The following is an 18,304-nucleotide window of genomic DNA, read 5'->3' as shown; positions in this document are numbered from 1 at the left end:
ATGGTTTAAATTACAAATATATAAAATTTATTACTTTTGATACGTAGTAATCCATAATCATTGGTTTATTTATTATTTCTGGAAATAGAAAATGTGCTATAAATCCATTCCTTTAAAGATTTTACACAAATCAATCTGTATATTCCCAGAAACTTCATTACGGTCACGCTTTTTTTTTTAATTTTTACTGTTACCTTACTGGCATATACATTATTATACTTTATAATTAAGTTCGAGTGCTCACTTGGGAAACTTGATTAGAACCTACATAAATACTGAATGAGCTCTTATGTGCCTTCAGTGATAACTGCATGAAGTAATTAGGCGTAAACGTCCCAGAGGAGCCTTCGGTTGAAGCTGTCACTCAATATGCGTTTAACATTCCCATTCCTCGATCTCCAACATAGCTGAATTTTTGATTGTATGCTATAGCACTATAGTGCTATACATATTCGTCGTTTATTACTGTTTATGTTGTATAAATATGTAATATCTACATTTGCATGACAATTACATAGAAACGCTCGCCAGCTACTATATAATAGTTCCTGGATACTTTTAATAAAATTTTCGGTGTGTGAGTGACACCAGATTGATTACAAGTAAACTTAAGGTCGCACTGTTTGTTTATTCATAAATGAAATTTACGACGAATGAACTACTTAGGACAAATTAGTAGCAAACTTTTAGCGCAGAGGACGTTTAGCTTAAAATCTCTTTTAAGGTAGCGAATCCCGAAGACTCTTGGGCGAGCTTGAGTTCGGTCCGCCATATGCTACTTTTTTGACCGGATGGGGCGCTAGGCGAGCTCTTAGATCGCTTTGCCGGACGCTTCATAAAGTGGCTACACTTAATGGCCCCCCTTTTTAATACTATATGTAATATATAGAGATGGAGCTGTACCTTACCGCCCTTGGGTAAGAAATTTGAGCTAACAATGGGTCCCAGTATCTTAAACAGAAACATGTTTACAGGGCGATGAGATGTATAAACAAGACGCAACCATTAGAGCTATTGCGCCTTTAATCTTATATATTACACTTTATAATAATGTGATCTTATTTAGTTCTTAAAATTCTAAATCTAAGAACTCTACTACGTTATGACAGAAAATTATAATAATGAGAAATTTATAATGTATAAATGGCATTTTCTTATATAAAATAATTATCATTCAATGTTACAAAATTATAAAACTATAAGAGGTAGAGGTGTTTGATCTACACTTAAAACAAAGTTAGATCATACAATATTTGTCCTCAAAATATTTAGCTAAATGCGGGACACTTAGAAACGCCTGTGAATGTAAGATTATTGGCGAAAATTTAACTATTTCCGCAGTTACACATTTTAAAAACGATTATTGTAATTAAAGCGATGACAAAAAAAGCGTTACTGTTTCATTTTTTTTTGTTATAAACCAGCTGACCCGATAAATTTAGTCCATATAATACTCAAAACCTTAATAATTAAAGAAAGTTATTTCAGAAAACGTTACGTTATTTGTAATGCTATTCGATACAAAACACTGTTAGTTTTCACTATTCTACTTCCGGCGCGTATATAAATAGTTTTTATACAGAAACAAATAATACGTAAAGTCAAATATACTATATATAAAAATACATACACATGTATATATACAGCTTAAAACTTATATAAACAGGAACCTGTTCCTGACAGACGGCATACAATGTAATGTACAGTGAAAGAAGCATGGATATTCAAGGGTGTTGCCACAAACACTGAACGACTGCGGTCGCAATTTATTTACCGACATTATAAATGCAAGCTGTACTGGCAGTTTTAATTATTTTACCGTAAGATTCTTCTACAAAGTATTAGGAAACTCGTAAAAAAGATGAATGAAATCAGTAAACTCTTGGAACAGTTACGAAGTGTTCAAGGGAAGTAGGGATACATTTTTGTATATATAGATTTATTAATAGTTTCAAGTTATTTGTAATTGTTTGGACCTTGAGTATACTATTGCAATCACTTATATAAATATACGTTGAAATTGTTAATAATGAAGACAAAATTAAAAATAAAGAGCAACAAACAATTACTATTTAACTGGGCAAATCTAAGTGGCAAAGTATTTCAAAAGGAGCGTGTAACCATTAAGTGAACGTCTTTCTTGTGTCTTTATTTTATGAAGTATATAAAATTATTCTTCATTACAATAATCTTATTGTATTTGTATTTTTAAAAATTGACCCACAATGTAGAATGTCTTTCTTGTGAGAAGTAAAGAAATATGTATGAGAGATTAAAGGCGTTATAATGGAATTAATACAGTTACGGTTTACATTTTGTCCCCATAAAATGACTATAGACTATCGCAATCAGATCGTCCAGTCGCAAGTAGCACGAAATTGAGTCTACTCACGCTAACAAGAGATAGCCATTATTATTCATAAAAATCTTTTCACTTTATAATATGCAAATCTCTGTCAAATTAAAAATAATAAAATTTTTCGTCATTATATACTATAAACATTTACTCGTCGTATATTTTCTTTTGTTTTTTTTATAAGCTTTTACCTAGTATTAAGAAGGTATATAGAACATGAATAAGTAAGCAGTGTGGATGAATTTAAAGGTTAAGCTGGTTTGAAATCGATTTACAGCGTGTCGTATGTTTCACTGCTAATATTTATGTCAACTATACAATAGACTATAATCCCCAATAAATATCCTTAAAGTTATCACGTCTTCAAAACTTTACGTTATTTTATTTTATACATAAAACTACAGTTTTTTATATAAAATACGTTCTTATTCACAATCTAAATTATGTTATACAATATATTATATCTAATTTACACACTTTGGGCCTCCTTGGCAAGTTGACAGTCGTTAAATTAGCTCTGGAGAGAGTTATGTTTGGGATTTTTCTATGAGATCGTATCAGAAACGAGTAGATCCCTAAACGAGTGATAGTAAATAACATTTATGAATAATTATGAGAATTACTGCAATAATTATCTTTTTTGGCTAGGCATAATAATCATTATCATCATTTCAGCCATAGGACGTCCACTGGTGTTATTAAAAATCTACGGTATCATCAGCCTGTATCCAGCGTCTTTCAACGGCTCGATGGTATGTATAGTAAGCTTTGATATCAGATAGAGACAGGGAATATATCAGATAGACAAAGGGTTAGAAATATACAGTATTTTATTATATTAGTACCTGTAATAGGTAACAAATCTGTGGTTACTCTCCTTGTATACCATAGATATCGTTACTTTCCTCGTAAGTAGACCTCTATTTACATAGGGCTTATAGAGCCATGACAAATTCAACTCTTTACTCAACATACGATGAATTGTATTTCATATTGACTGATTTTAAGTTGAACCTGTTCGGAACAAAAAGCTGGAGGCTAAATAGCTGTACTTTTTTCTATGAAGTCCTTAACAGTGTTGTATTCCTTAGCACATAAATATTTTAAGCAATTTTTTTTAAATCTATCAATGTTTAATCAAAATAATTTGTAAAATTTGTTGCCCATAGAAAAATTTGTTAACTCCATGATGTCGAGTCTTAGATAGTTTTAAGAAAAAATAATGTTATTAATTCTAGTATTTATATTGTGTATGTCACAATATTCTGAGAAAATTAACTATGTTTTTGTGTTGTGAGCATATAACACATTTTCATGTGCGTATTGAAAGGCAGTCGATGTTTTTAATGATTTAAATTTTGGCCTTAAAAACACGATTCAGGTAGCAAGTAGTAGCTTTTTTGACAAACAGGCTTAACATCAACATTTCAACCGATAGATGCTCACTGCAACGCATCGACCGCCGCCAAAGATTGCCACGATGATCAGTTTTGTGCTGCTCACACAGAGTGACTTCCCGCGACCTTAACATTATCGGCAGTCCAACTGGTGAGGGCCTACCCAAAGCGCATCTGCCCACTTGTGGTCGCCACACGAAAACCTTTTTGGCCCCAACGGCGGTCGGTTACATACACAGGTTATCACGTCGATAATAGATCCGCGACCTATCATAAATTTCATCGCAATCGAGGAATCCGGCTGATCAATTCGGGCGTAAGAGCGCGTGCGCGGCGAGAGTAGCGCGGCGACGTGAAGCGGGCGGCGGCAGTGCGCGAGTGACGCCGCCCGCTGCCGCTATGGCCGCGTCGCGCCACTTCGCCCGTTGACCGCACTTCGACCCGGCCGAAGCCCACGCCCACGCCTCGATCCGCGTAGGTAAAGTATCAGCGGCCCAGCGCATCAGGACTTTATAAAGGGCTTTCGCCGACTTAGTCCGGGCTCCGTACGCTGTCTCTGGAAACCGATACCCACCTAACGACCCAAACGTGTGTTCCGCACTCGACTGCTCTCATGTTCTATTGGTTAGTTATTTTTTATTATTAATCCCGTAGTATGTACGCTTGTTATTTGACTTCAATTTTAATTATTGCTTAAAAGTAATTGCTAAGCAGACCTTCTAGGTGGGTGTTACATAATGGGCGTCTTGCAAGTTCCAGTAAAGCTGACAGCGTCCCCTAAACGATTGTTCACGCAAATACGTATTCTAAGTTCCATTAAGCAACAGATAAGTTTTTTCATTGTAATTCAAATGTAACTGTTTGAAAAATTACCAAAAAAACGAGTACAATTAACTCCCATGATTTTTAAAATTGATAAGTATCATATTAATTGTATAAATAATCCAAATAAATAAAAAATATATATACTAATAATGGTAGTAGTAAAACCCTGTACAGTACAGTATTTTTACGGTGTTTCAAAATTTAAAATTTTTTATTTGAATTAACACACAACAATTGCTTTATTTTTTAGCAAAACACTAAAATTACACAGTAAATCATAATGTTATCTACAATTTCATAAAATTTGTTTTCATACATATTTATTAATACTATTGTTATTGAAAACAAAAAATGTCGTGCACCGAGCGAAAAAGATTAAGTTTAGTATTGTATCTATAAATTAGAAAGATAAATTTCTTCGTATTTATGGTCAAAGATATTTTATTAATAATTGTTTGTGAGTGTGGAAATAAATTATATTTAAGAAAAATGTCTACAATGACTGGCCGTGCAGAGAGAGCATCAAATATTTTTCGTGATAGAGAAAAAAATGTTACATATTTTAGTATTAAATATGTAACATAAATGTTTGTCAATATATACGATACAATATAATATATATGTAACAATCTATTTGAATGACATTTAATACCCTGTACAGTTATCAAAAAAATTTTATTCATTAAATGTAAAAAAGTTTTTAAATGATTTACAATGTTTTTGTTTATGTAATTAACGTGCCTTTGTCGAGTATTCTTAATAATCTAAGGCTTTATTCCTTTACATGTCTATGATTTTCGATTTTTTTATTTTCTATTATTATATTGGTTAATGGTCCTATAAAGTAGTAAATGATAAAATTTATATATGGTATACTTTGTCTTAACCTATTAATCAAATATTTAATAAACCCTTTACGGATGGTTATAAAATATCAAACAACGTAGCCATAATAAAATACAATAGGTTTAAGAGCTTTGTTTGTTAGCTCCGTTAAAATGTGCTAGCGACCTTGGCCTGACCAATTCAGAAGAACCCCTGTGTTCTTGATATTTTGAATAATATAAGAGAAAATGAAAAATAAAGAAATAAGCAAGATGGCATTTTAAGACGCAATAATTTATAACCGTCAATTATACATTTAATATGAAAAGTTTTAACGTTTTCATACATGTAATCAGCCTACCATACCATGGGTTGTTCTAAAATGTGATATAGCTGGGGAATACGAAACTACCAGAATAACGAAATGTTGCCACGTTGTGTTAAAAAAATAAGCACACAAGGTCTCAAATATTATTTTATATGTTTTCCAGGAATGTTTGTAATTTTTAACCGTAAATCAACTCAACTTTTTATCAAAAATTCATATCAATCTTTCGTTAGTTTTATGAGAATTATGTAGAAATACGTAGGTATAAGTTTGTGGGTTTTTTCGTTTTACTCAGTGATATTCTATCCTGTCAACCTTTACAAATAACAGAATTGTAGAATTAAGATCCGCGATGGGTGTCTATGTTAATAACTATTTGTTATATAAAGCCTGTAATTTAATATAAATAATTAATTATCTCCTTTAAAATAAAATTATGTTTATTAGTTTAAAAATTGCTGTATATATTTTTACGACTTTTTTTATATAAAGCTTTTTAAAATACAAACAAAAACAAATATATCCTGTACAATATTTTGTGCGTTATTCAAAACAAAATTTTATGCGAGTCAATCGACTCGAATTTTAAAACAATTTTTCAATAAAGTTTAATGTCAGTTTAGATTGCTCTGACGACGTTCAGGCTGGAATAGGCGAATATTTCGCATGAAATATTGAGGCTTAAACGCGGGCGAGCGTTAAGCTCAAAAGATATTCCGTAATTAAATAGTTTCAGGTAACGTGCACCGGTTATATGGAGAATATTTCATTATAAAATGGCCAACAATATGTCATGTTTTTGGTATAATTTATATATTCCTTAGCTGTTTATGTTTATAGGATGACTTAGTATCAAATTACTGTCATATGTAATTTATTTTGAGAAGGAAACGAGACGGCAGCTTAGTGCTACGGCTTTCGACGATATCATCATCTTAACAGCCGAAGAATGCCCTCTGGAAAGCATAGCCAAAGAAAATATGAGGCTTTAAAATGACTATATATTGTTCTCAGAGGTATATTGTATTAAATCAACGTAATTTAACTGCACTAAATGGTCTCAGTGAAACGCAATTTGTTAAATAATAGCTTAACAATCCTCTGAGATTTTAGGAATTCGATCCAGGTTTAAATATACTCATGTTCGCGTACGTATATAGTCGTCTATTATGTTCTCAAATATACAGCCGGCGCAGACGAGCACAATACGTCTATTCATTGTTCTCTTGTTCGGAAACAATTGAAATAATCGATCCAAGTGAAATCTATCGAAAGACAGATGGAAGTTGTTACCAATCCAAGCTTTTCATTTATATACCTATTCGTCCCGGGTGCGTTTTTGTTTGACTTAAATTATTAAAAATTCCCATAAAAAATATAAAATAGCCAATAAATTCCTTTATTCATATAATTATACACTATTAATTATTTATAGTGTTCACTTATGGATGTTATTAGAAGAATGCCAAAAAACCTAATTATGATAGGATTTAATGTCTAATTGAGCTTATCTTTAATTGAATCTTTCAATATCAAATTATGACGATTCCATACGCGCCTTGAAAAAACTACCACACATTTAGACAGAGAATTTTTGGGAAAACTTTTACGAATATATTTGAAACAATAATTAAAGTGAATATTATTAAATGTGATTATGCAGCTTAAAAAAGCTCGCATGTTATTATGATAAGCGTCTATCATTTATTACACACATAAAATATTTTTCTGTTCAAATTAAGTAATTTTTGTTATTCAATTTAGTTCACTGATTTAAAAATAGCCTGTATGTTTTTATGACGATAATTATATAAGTATATTCTACTTACTTATTTTTTTATTGTTATTAGCTTTATAATGTTTCAACTGTCAGGATGCAAACGTTCTCTCAGAGACGTATTGTCTCTATTACATAGGCAATCCAACACTCGGGTCCGGAGCGGATTTTTTAACCATGCTTGTTTTTTCAACAATGTCATTCTTACTGGTCACAGATAAAGTTTTATTTTATACTACGAATAAATACTAACAGATAAAAACATGTTTTTATATGCTATAGCTCCAAACTGTGATATTCCATGTAAATCATAAATAACGCAATTTGTAAACTCTACCAATAGACATTCACCTTTAGCTGACGTGGTTAAAGCGAATTTATTTCTTCCTACTTAAGACGTTTAGTCGCAACCGCGAATATTTAGCAATCGTTAAATATTTATAACCAAAGCAATAAACCCACGAGTCTATACTTACCGCTAATTCGTTACCATTACCGAGTTAGTAACACCATCATTAGGGTTTAAAAATTCAGGAGGAGTCCGAAAATTGATAAACTTTTACGACATTCATTATAACAAATATTATAGCGGCTTTTACGCTTAACGTCACCTAATAATAATTGAAATAGTGTCTATGTTCATATCCCAACAGTTATTATAAAAAGCAACAGACAAATTATAATATTTATATACTTCTTTGGTAATGTAAAATGATATCCATTATTTTGCTTCCACTTTAGTCTATTGTCAATCAGTACTTTTGAATCGAGTGAACTAATTTGACGTTAGATGACGAATTAAACTCCTATATCAAGCGTAACAAGCCTAAGTGGGATCAATTCGCAAAGTCAATTAAACGACAGTATTTATTAGTAAATGCATGTGACAACCGTAAAACTATAGATACTGACTTTGTATATTTTTGAATGGATTTTACGAGATTATATCCGCTAGGGAGGTTAAAATAGCTCCGTTAAAATAACTATAAGATGTATAGTTTGTAAAATAGCCTGGAAATTTTTTTTGGTATAAAATCACTAAGATTAAATTTCATGAAATGAAATCCATAAAAGACAGCGCGGGTCAAGCAAAGCGGGCGAGGAGCGGCTGGTTTGTCATAAACATGAGTACCTTTAGATGCGGTGCTATAATAATCTACATTGTTAGAATGCACAAAGACTGTTATACCTTGGTGAGACTGAGTTTGTAAAACCAGCCAATGAGAAATAATAAAAAAGAATTATTCTAAATATTCGATAAAAGAAGTTTTTATGTACATTACATCTTTTTGACACCTATTTTGACAAATTGGCGGCAAAAAAATTATGTAAAATGATAAAAAAAAATCATGTTTCGTCGTTATAATAAATTTAACACGAAAACATTTTTATTGTGTGATTTTTAATGTTTTCTTTGTGGTCTTAGTGAGCAACAAAGCCTTTTTGTAATGAAACTCTCGTCTTACTATTTACCAGTGCTGATCCGCGTAAGGAACGTTCATCAAAACCGAGTACTAAAATAAGGTCTATCTACCAACAAATTAATACTGGTGTACGATGGTGTCTGAAATGCTTTATTTGACATCATCACAGGTGATGAAACTTCGATCTATAGAACGTTCTTGAAACAGTATGTTTATTAGGAAGCTTAGGAAAACTCCTTTAACGGAGTATCAATTAGCCAAATTAACAACCTTGCATCCGTCTGTTCACCTTGGTGGTTGACGTTCTTGGCAATTAATTTCATCACATCAGATTCTTATTTTTTAGATGAACAAAACGACAGCAACCCATTACATATATTCTTATTTGAATGTGAATATTGTGTACTTTTTTAATATTCTATAGTTATAAATAATATATATATATTTTTGGGAACCCTCGGCTCAGTGGTTCGGATAACGTAGCTAATGAGGAACCGCTACCGCATGAGTAGCGTGCGTAGTTCTAAATAAAGCTTGGGCGCTGACCAAATGCTTTAAACTTATGCGTTGTTTATATACTAATTCACATATTCCGTACTGGACTGTTTTCGAGTTTCAACACCATTTAGACATGGTGCCTAATACACTTATAGCACCAAACGTAAATTGTGTAGGTTATGTTAAAAAAATTACACTTTTTAAAATTTTTTAATTCGTTCATATATTTTTTATCAATGACAAATATTAGCTCGATGTCATTTATAGTGGCACCAGATTTTATGTAACAAGATCTTAGTATTTTAACCTGGGTTACTTCACATTTATTGTCTGCTTTGTGTGTAAACATCTTATGCCGCTTTTGACGGTCTGTGGTTTGCAATGTAAAACTTTAAGGTCCTAGGCCATCTGTTCTGGCTTGCTTACTGCCATTTCTACTTGCTAATCCTTCAGGCTATGCCGTAATTTTCGTATTTCTGGTGCGATCTCATAGAGAAATCGAGCATAACTCTCTCCGTGGTTCGTTGAGGGAGTGTGAGTTTAGGAGGAAACAATAGAAATTTAAACAGCTTCATACAAAGTGATTTCGCGGATGTCGAAGCAATTGCGAAGCAAATGTACTATTAATTATAGACTCTCAATACTGAATCGGATTTTCGCTTTTTCTTACCTACATTATTTTTTTTCCAAAATCGTTCATTTTTGAATAAAGTCTACCATACATTAATTGTCACCAAATGAACTATATATCCAAAGAGAATCCTTTACATAGTACTTTCAATTACACCTAAAGACGATTACCCTGCGATATAATATGCGTTCTATATGCGAGTACATTCATATGCCATCGACTTCCCGGAACCTTGCAAAGGATGTTGCAATATTTACAGTTTACAGTAGCGTATTGGTTTCTAAATAGCTCACTGTATTGTTTGTTTGATGTTCATGGTTCAACAATATGTTTACTCTTATTTATCATGAGTTGAATTGTATTTTATGGCTATAAAATATTTTTATAGCCATAAAATTATTTTTTCAAAATAATATAATCTTATGAGAACAGAAATACAAAAAACAAAGAAAGACAAATAACCAATATTGTTCCGCGTACACCTAGGACTCACTGTAGCAAGCAGCATCGTGTCAAGAGATTCTGTTTGAAAGAGCACATTTGTATAATAAACTTTCAAGTTAAAATAGTAACAGGCAAGTCTTACTTTAAAAAAAAATAACTGTATAATAGATACGTATAGATACAAAATAAAACAATAAATATATAAAAATATACTCAAAATAAAAATAAAGAAGAACATAAGAAAAATAGTGACATTTGCATAGATTATAATTACAAAAACTTAAAAAAAAACTCTGCAACGAGGAGTATCGTGAGTACGAATCTAAATACGATATGACTGTCGTGCTATAGCTCCATGTTGCGTGTCTCCGTAAAATAAAACAAATATTTTGTTTTAAATTGTTTTAACAAAATTACTTGCACGTTTTACCTGATTGATTATAACTAGAAAAGATATTAAATCATAATTTTTAAAGTTAGAAAATTGTTATGCAAAATTGGTTCGAAAACAATGTTTTTAGAATTTAAGAGGTCAGATCCTCAATCAACATTATTTGAGCAAACAATACAGATTACATTTAAAACATTTAATATGATATTTGTAGTAACCCAGTGGTAAGCGACCGTAGGTCGCAGATTCGATTCCCAGGATACAATCTTATTGTCTTCCCTGGTTATTATTACACCACTACTACTCACAATTTGATTGTTTATACCAGTACTTACAAACAAGTTTCCAGAGGGTGGCAGCAACGTTCTCTGCGATTGCCAACCCGCCTGCCAAGCGTGGCGATTATGGTATATATGTAAGAAAAGGACCAATATTTAGCTAGTTCCGCATATGCAGTGGTAGTCGTGCAACAAATTACACCGCCCGCCAGCCCGCCGATAAATGCGCATGCGGCAAACAATGCGAATTACATAACTACCACCGTTAAATCACTCAACACGTATTTCACCCCTCCACGGGGCATCATCAGGAATTATGACCGATTAGTGCCTAACACAGAGTGAGACTTGGCACTAATCGGTGCACTTTGTTGCACGACTACCACTGCATGTGCGGAAGTGGGTAAATATTGCTCCTTTTCTTACTTAGGATGGACTTTCGCAAAATAACGCCTGATTCCATTAAATATGGTATATATTTCCCTATATATGTCTTTGCGGGAAGTCTGTGCCTTGCAGTGGGCGTCTATGGACTGTAATAATGACGAAGACTGTATATTTTTTTTGTAAACTCTTTATTCCAAACGTAACAAAAAGAAAAATAGACTTTTAATATTTTATATAAAAAAGTGCAATGGATGGTCTGTAAGACTGTTGATAACTTAAGGCACAATTCTACACCTTATTACCTTTACCTTTCACACCCATATACATGAATTTACTAATATAAATATATTAAACACTTAATTTTATCAATAAATAACACAAAACAATAGTAAATAAAAAAAATCAAATCAACTTGAATGATATTCGTGAGAAGAAAAAATGAAAGACTATAAATAAATGAATACTCAGTTATCAAGAAAACACTCCTAATTTCTTTTTATCTTCTTGAAAATCGGTAGCAGTATCACACGTCTTAAAGGTACCGATAATGTGTTTCATAACCGAACAGCCTGAATGGGAAAGATTTGGCCATGTCTGATGTAAAATGCACCGGCATTTTTAATCTTGATATGTTTGGTGTACCATAATGAATAAATAATACTGGAGTGCGTAATTGTACAGCTACCAAGCGCTCAAATATATTCAAAAAAATATAATCGGTGTCTAAAAAATTAAATAAGAAAATCACGCAAAATTTTCGTCTATTAGATGTTGATAATCGTATTGTTTTACCTATAAATAACCAAATTCGTATTATAATTACAGCAACAGATGTAATTCATTCATGAACTATTTCCTTCTCTAGAAGTCAAAATTTTTATCGACCTTACTATACTGTCATGTACACCACAACCGCAAATTAATTAAATTTGTTGTGTTTTTGGCCGTTATCTTATTTCTCATAGACATTCTAAATAAAAATACAGTAAAGTATAATATAATATAAGTGTATAATATAATATAATAAAGTATAATATAACATGATAAATATAATAAAGCACCTATTGTAATTTTTCTGAAAAAAAATATTTATTACATAAAAACATTATTTAGACAAAGTTTGAAGGCCATAGGTGAAAAAAAAATGTATGAAAACCAACTAGTGTGATGTGACCAACTATTGCAAAATTACGTGCAGTTAAAACAGGCACTTCGTAATTATCCATTTATTATGGGACCCTATGTATTTAAGTGATGCAAGTTGCAAGTCATACGTAAAAACTGCAATTATCTACTGCAAGCTTTGCGTACTCATACGTAGTTATAAATATACATTATATATTCAAGTCGGTTACTACGAAGACAGCGCATGTAATTATCCGCAGAAGGCGCCTCTCGGTTGCGACGGCATACTTATCTCAATTATCTAAAGATGGTTAAGCCTCCCGAAATTCCCATATGACTCTAAAATTTACGACTTTAGACGAGATTTAAGCGGACGCCGCGTTATCTGTATTATCAGATATTGCGAGATGCGACGCGTTCTGTCGTTCGTTAAACAACATAGACTTGTCGTTTGCGTACACTATAGTGTGGAACATTAGTTCCGGGAATCGTTTGTTACTCAGGGTGACCGAGCTCCAAAATACACACGTGTCATCATTGAGAAGTAGAGAATAACTACTAACTGTTCCAATGAGTTGCCATGACTCATAACGCGTTCTTACTTAAAATTAATTGGATGAGGTTAGTAATATATTGTTGTGCTTACTAGTGTATGGTTTACATAGTAACATTTGTAACGAAAATATTTCAAAATTAGTGTTGTGAATTTTGTATTGGTTTTTCAGATAAACAAATGACATCTGTAGATGAATTTGTCAATTCATCAGCATGGCTTATGAAGGTACTGAATATTTAACACGTAAGCTAATTTCATAGTCTCTTTATTAACACAAGAAAATCTGAATCTTATAATCTATTTATGTATATATTTCCCAAACAATCCAAATAACTGCTCTATGCTAACTAACTTGCAACGAAATTTTCTGATTATTTTTGATGCTTTTTTATATTATTTACACAAAGCAAGTTATAAGATCAATGAAGAAATCCAAAAAATATGTTATGACATATATAATCGTTTTTACTGATTTAAGTTAAAAAGCAGAAAACTTTTTTGGGTAATCTTTTTCTTTTAAGCCGATAAACTACCATTGCATGGCAAACGCTACACAGATCCCCACGATGACAGGGTCTTTCACTGGCCGCATCTAGCGACTTACTGCGACTACGTCGGCAGTCCATCTAGTGGGATGGCTACCCACAAAATTTAACGTGATATTCTGAAAATATTTCAACTTCAGGAATAATCGTAAATATTACCTGCATAATGATTACTTTCACGGATTCTGACTTAAATTGCTTAACTTCCAACTCGGAGCCAAAGCAAGTGCTTATTTAATTTCTTAGTAGTGTAAGTTTTGGCGTTTAAACTTCGTCTTAGCTAACCTTTCCCAAGGCTCGGTTTACGTGGCTCATACATTTTTAATGCGCTGAATGCACAGAATTAAGGCCTTTAAATTTCTAAAGCCTCTTAAATGTTTTAAAACGCTTTTATTGCGAAACTTCGGTTGTATATTTTTGTATGCATATATATAGAAAAAAATATATATTACACAAAAATAAGTTATTAAAACAATTCAAATAGATTACAAAATTATTTTGTTAACTGATGATATTTAATCGTTTACGATAAGAAGGTAGAGATTTCTTTTTTTCTTTTACAAATGCTGATTTATTGATGACACTTCTGATGCATTGTAATTACTTTTAAGCTTAAATTTTATATATGAAAAATATTTTATGTTAACGTCAAGTAAAATACTTAAATAAGGTTATCATTATTTTTACGGTCTTCATCTGGAAGTAGTTTAAAAATGTTGTATTTATTTTATTATGAGTTAATTAACAACCTTTTAACGACGATTGTTTGTACGACTTTATAGAAAAGTTTCTAGTGAAAAATCACACAGAGTACACAGAGGATGGTACTGTCCATCTTCTGGAAACTTGTTTGTGAGCAGTAGCAATCCTATATCATTATTGCGCAAAGTGTGAATTACTTAAGTCTGTGTCCCGGGAATCGTACCTGCCGTCCACAAATCCAATTACTTGTAATTAATATGTTTTTGAGGTCAACTTGCAATATTATATTCATATAGAAATATAATTTTATAATAACAGTAAAATTCTATTCAATCAATGAAAACCCAATCTGCCGTTTCCATTCAGATACACTGAACACATAACAAAACAAAATAAACATTCTAATTTTGGAAGCTCTTTCATTTATAAGTCCGAGTTAAAAATTCTCACACTTTTGTCTGTAGCGACCTTTGTAATGTTTATTTATTACATCAACAGGTTTGTTGAGTCATGGATTGGATATAAATTGCAACCTTCTGTTGTCGTAAACATAAGCATTATTTATTGAAAAATTCTCGTTTCAAAAGTACATATATTTCAATTGCTTTAATAATTTATTTTAAATTCTTGATCGCACTTTTGTATATTAAAAGATTATATACATATTTATACATAAGTCAATACCCAGTATTATATTGGCAATATGATTTTCGAAATTGATGCTTTCCAAATTTAAAAAAAATAAAATAAATGATTTGACTAGAAGCTACGCCTTTGTAACGATATAGGAATATTGATGATTTTTAATCGTCTATCATATTTTAATAGTTATAATTAACAAGCGACCACATATTTATTTTGTTTTGCTGATATGTTATTCTTTGTTAATAAGTTGAGATGGTTGGATTGGACAGATATTAATAAGAAAAAGAATGTCGTAGAAAAAATATTTAATTGTGAAATTATGGAATAGTGTTTATTAGGTACTCTGTAATATTTAAAATAAATTATTGGCAACGCGATGAATTAAGTAAGACGTTATATTTATATTTAATTTGTTAATAAGTCGTAAGATAAAAGTATCACAAATACCGTTTATATAGCGTATCGTTCTATGTTATAAATATTTATGTATTTAAATTACTTCTTAGGCCTCGCTCCGCGGACTAGCAATCTAACCGTTTCAAGCCTCGTCAATCATGCACCTGAGTAATTTTATTATATCGAACACCTAACGTGCATCGCGAGAAAGTGGAGGCGTTGCATAATGGATCAATATTTTCTCCAAGTGCGAACTGGTATTTTACACTGATGGAATTATTTTAATTAACATAAAAATTCGTAAATTACTTTACAGAAATAAAACCTATTTTAAGATGTGTTTTATTGAGAAAATCAAAACATATTAAAAATATTGTAAAATATTCAAGCATTTTCGGCATCGACACTAACCTCTTACAAGCAAAAGGAACGGAGGCACGGAGAGAAATGAGAAGGCGGAGCAGTTGCCCGCGGTCCTTAAGAACAAAAGGCGACCAGGATACGACAGTTGCCCAGTTTCATTCGTCAGGCATCATCTCAAGAAGGCTTCGTTAACGAGGATATTTTCTCCGGACGTTGAGTAGACCTATAACGTGCTGGACCCGGTTCTTAACTAAAGGCGTACGGGACATGGGGTATTCTCAAAATATCTACTCAGGTTTAAGCTTCAGAAGAGTCCCTCGTGTACTCGTGACCCAGCGGTGAACCGGACTGTGGTGCAAGTAATCGTTAGCTGTCCCGTATTGAGTAGACAAAGAGCAGAATAAAAGATGCAGCTGGGAAGGAGGATAGAGAGCGGCAGCATGCTTCCCTGACCGAAGATGGCGTTAATCGTTATATTCTTATACGCTACAAAACAGTATTAAGTAATGCAATAAAAAGAAATAAAACGTCAGAGTGTAAAAATTGTGGTGAAGAATTGGAAGTGATGCAAGGAAGCTCTGTAAATAAAAATTTAAAAAATCGAAAATTATTTAATTATTAAAGAAATCAAAATCCATATTTTAACAATAACAGAGAGACCGAAATTAAATAAAAAAACCTTTACAAGCTGAAACAAATACGTGTCTAAATGTAAACCTCTATTTTCTATTAGAAATATTAGTTTATAACGAGTTCAAAAAAATAATAGGTGCTTGTATTCTGGACCTTACAAAATGATTTAAAATTATACAAGAATTATACGTTTCTGTTATAATACATTTTTTTATTTGTCATAAAAATATAAACAATTTTTGCTCTTAGATAACACAAGTACCCAACTAATATTCATGCTATCAGAATTGACGTAAATTTAAAAAAAAAAACTTTTTATAATAAATTCAAGATTGGGTTAAATGTATATAATGAAGAATGTTGGTGAAACAATGGTAGTAAAGACAACTCCACAAACCTCTGTTTGAAATGACAATAATAATTAAGATTATCTACACTATATTTTTAATACTTCCTCTCTCATGCCTGCCTCGCAAACTTAATGAATGTCTCATCAATCCCCCTTAGGAGGAATTTCGTAAAATTCTATCTTAGCTGATCTTCGCTAGGTTAGAGGAATATTCTCACTAGATTTAAAGTCTCTAAGCCTTGTTGTTCTAGTGAAATCGTGATGAATCAGTACGTAGGTGAAAATCTATTTTGAGAGTGGAATTTTTTAAAATTCATCCTTTATTGTTTTTTTCTTGGTGAAAAGAATATTTTAATTTCAAGTCTCTAAGCCTTATGGTTCCAAAGATATCGTGATTAGTTAGAACATTGGGTGAAATCTTTTGTATGCAGTAATCCGTTCACTATATTCCTGTTAATACAGAGTTCAAATATAATGTCCAAATATTTATTAAATATACTCTTCTTCAATTTTAACAGCAATCACAACTTATATACGGTGAATATTTTGCAACGAACCCTCAAAACATGTCTGACTTTTGTTTTTCAAACTCCGTGCTAAATTTAAAGTTTATATTTATTTTTACGAAAAATTACCATAGGTACTAGTCATAAATTTGACTATATTTCTTTTAATACTGTGGATTTTTTTGGAAAACTTGATAGTTATATTATTAGGCACTCCAGGATTCTCCAATCATTATCGGACAACTTGTATTGAGATATAAATATTTTATTATTATACCATTCAGAACATTCGGGAATTATTACCACAACCGTTGTTAAGTCAAATGCGGATAATTGTCGTCTAGCTGTAGCTGATCGGGCCGTGCATAATCGGGCGTTGTGTTGCAGGTGTCGGGGGCGCAGCGCGGGCGCGAGCGGCATGCGGCCCCGGCGGCAGACGCCCATGGAGGTCGGATAGCGGCGCGCGCGCACCCACCGCGCCCGCTTCCCGCACACCGACCCGCTCACGCTATGGACCTCGTCGACGCGCCGCGACACCGACCCTACGCCTACGATAGGGTGAGTTGCACTATCATCTCATACATATATATATACTCCGCATTGCGCACTACGGTCACAATACTTTTTATTAAGCCCTGATCACACTCACGGACAGTCCAGTGTCATGTGTACTCAAACCTGTTATCTAGGTACCGTCCTGAATGACAAACTCACATTTCAATGCGCATGTCGAAAATCAGCCGTTGTACTCATCTCTATCTATTTCTAAACAGCTGGACTAGATTATTATAAAAAAAATCAAATAAAATACATACGCAAGTGCTTTGCGCATGCTTGTCCGTGCGTCATTCACAGACTTAATGTCGTACAGAACAGGTTCTTGCGTAGGGGTCTTCTTGGGTGTACCATGGTACGTACGCAGT

The 18,304-nt window shown here is 32.5% G+C and overlaps 1 protein-coding gene across 4 annotated transcripts in view; it reads left to right on the top strand.

The window, feature by feature from the left end:
• The first annotated feature begins 4,149 nt into the window (after positions 1 to 4,149).
• The window catches only part of LOC137930172 (uncharacterized), a 38,479-nt gene continuing 24,324 nt past the window's right edge, over positions 4,150 to 18,304 (top strand). Inside the window, exons 1-3 of one of the 4 annotated variants that reach the window (XM_068773317.1) lie at positions 13,194 to 13,307; positions 13,412 to 13,467; positions 17,769 to 17,939. In XM_068773317.1, the coding sequence (XP_068629418.1) occupies positions 13,420 to 13,467; positions 17,769 to 17,939 (219 nt within the window). In that variant the 5' untranslated portion in view covers positions 13,194 to 13,307; positions 13,412 to 13,419. Of the gene's footprint in view, positions 4,232 to 4,273; positions 4,378 to 13,193; positions 13,308 to 13,411; positions 13,468 to 17,768; positions 17,940 to 18,304 lie in introns of those variants that run through there. The other 3 variants (XM_068773318.1, XM_068773320.1, XM_068773321.1) reach the window with 3 other exon arrangements.

This window comes from Battus philenor, unplaced genomic scaffold (assembly GCF_028537555.1).
Source record: "Battus philenor isolate CCGP_79_NKW_IND1 unplaced genomic scaffold, ilBatPhil1.0.hap1 SCAF_6, whole genome shotgun sequence".
NCBI classification, from domain to species: domain Eukaryota; kingdom Metazoa; phylum Arthropoda; class Insecta; order Lepidoptera; family Papilionidae; genus Battus; species Battus philenor.
Note: the sequence above shows the minus strand (reverse complement) of the source record. Positions and strands in the feature narration are given on the sequence as shown.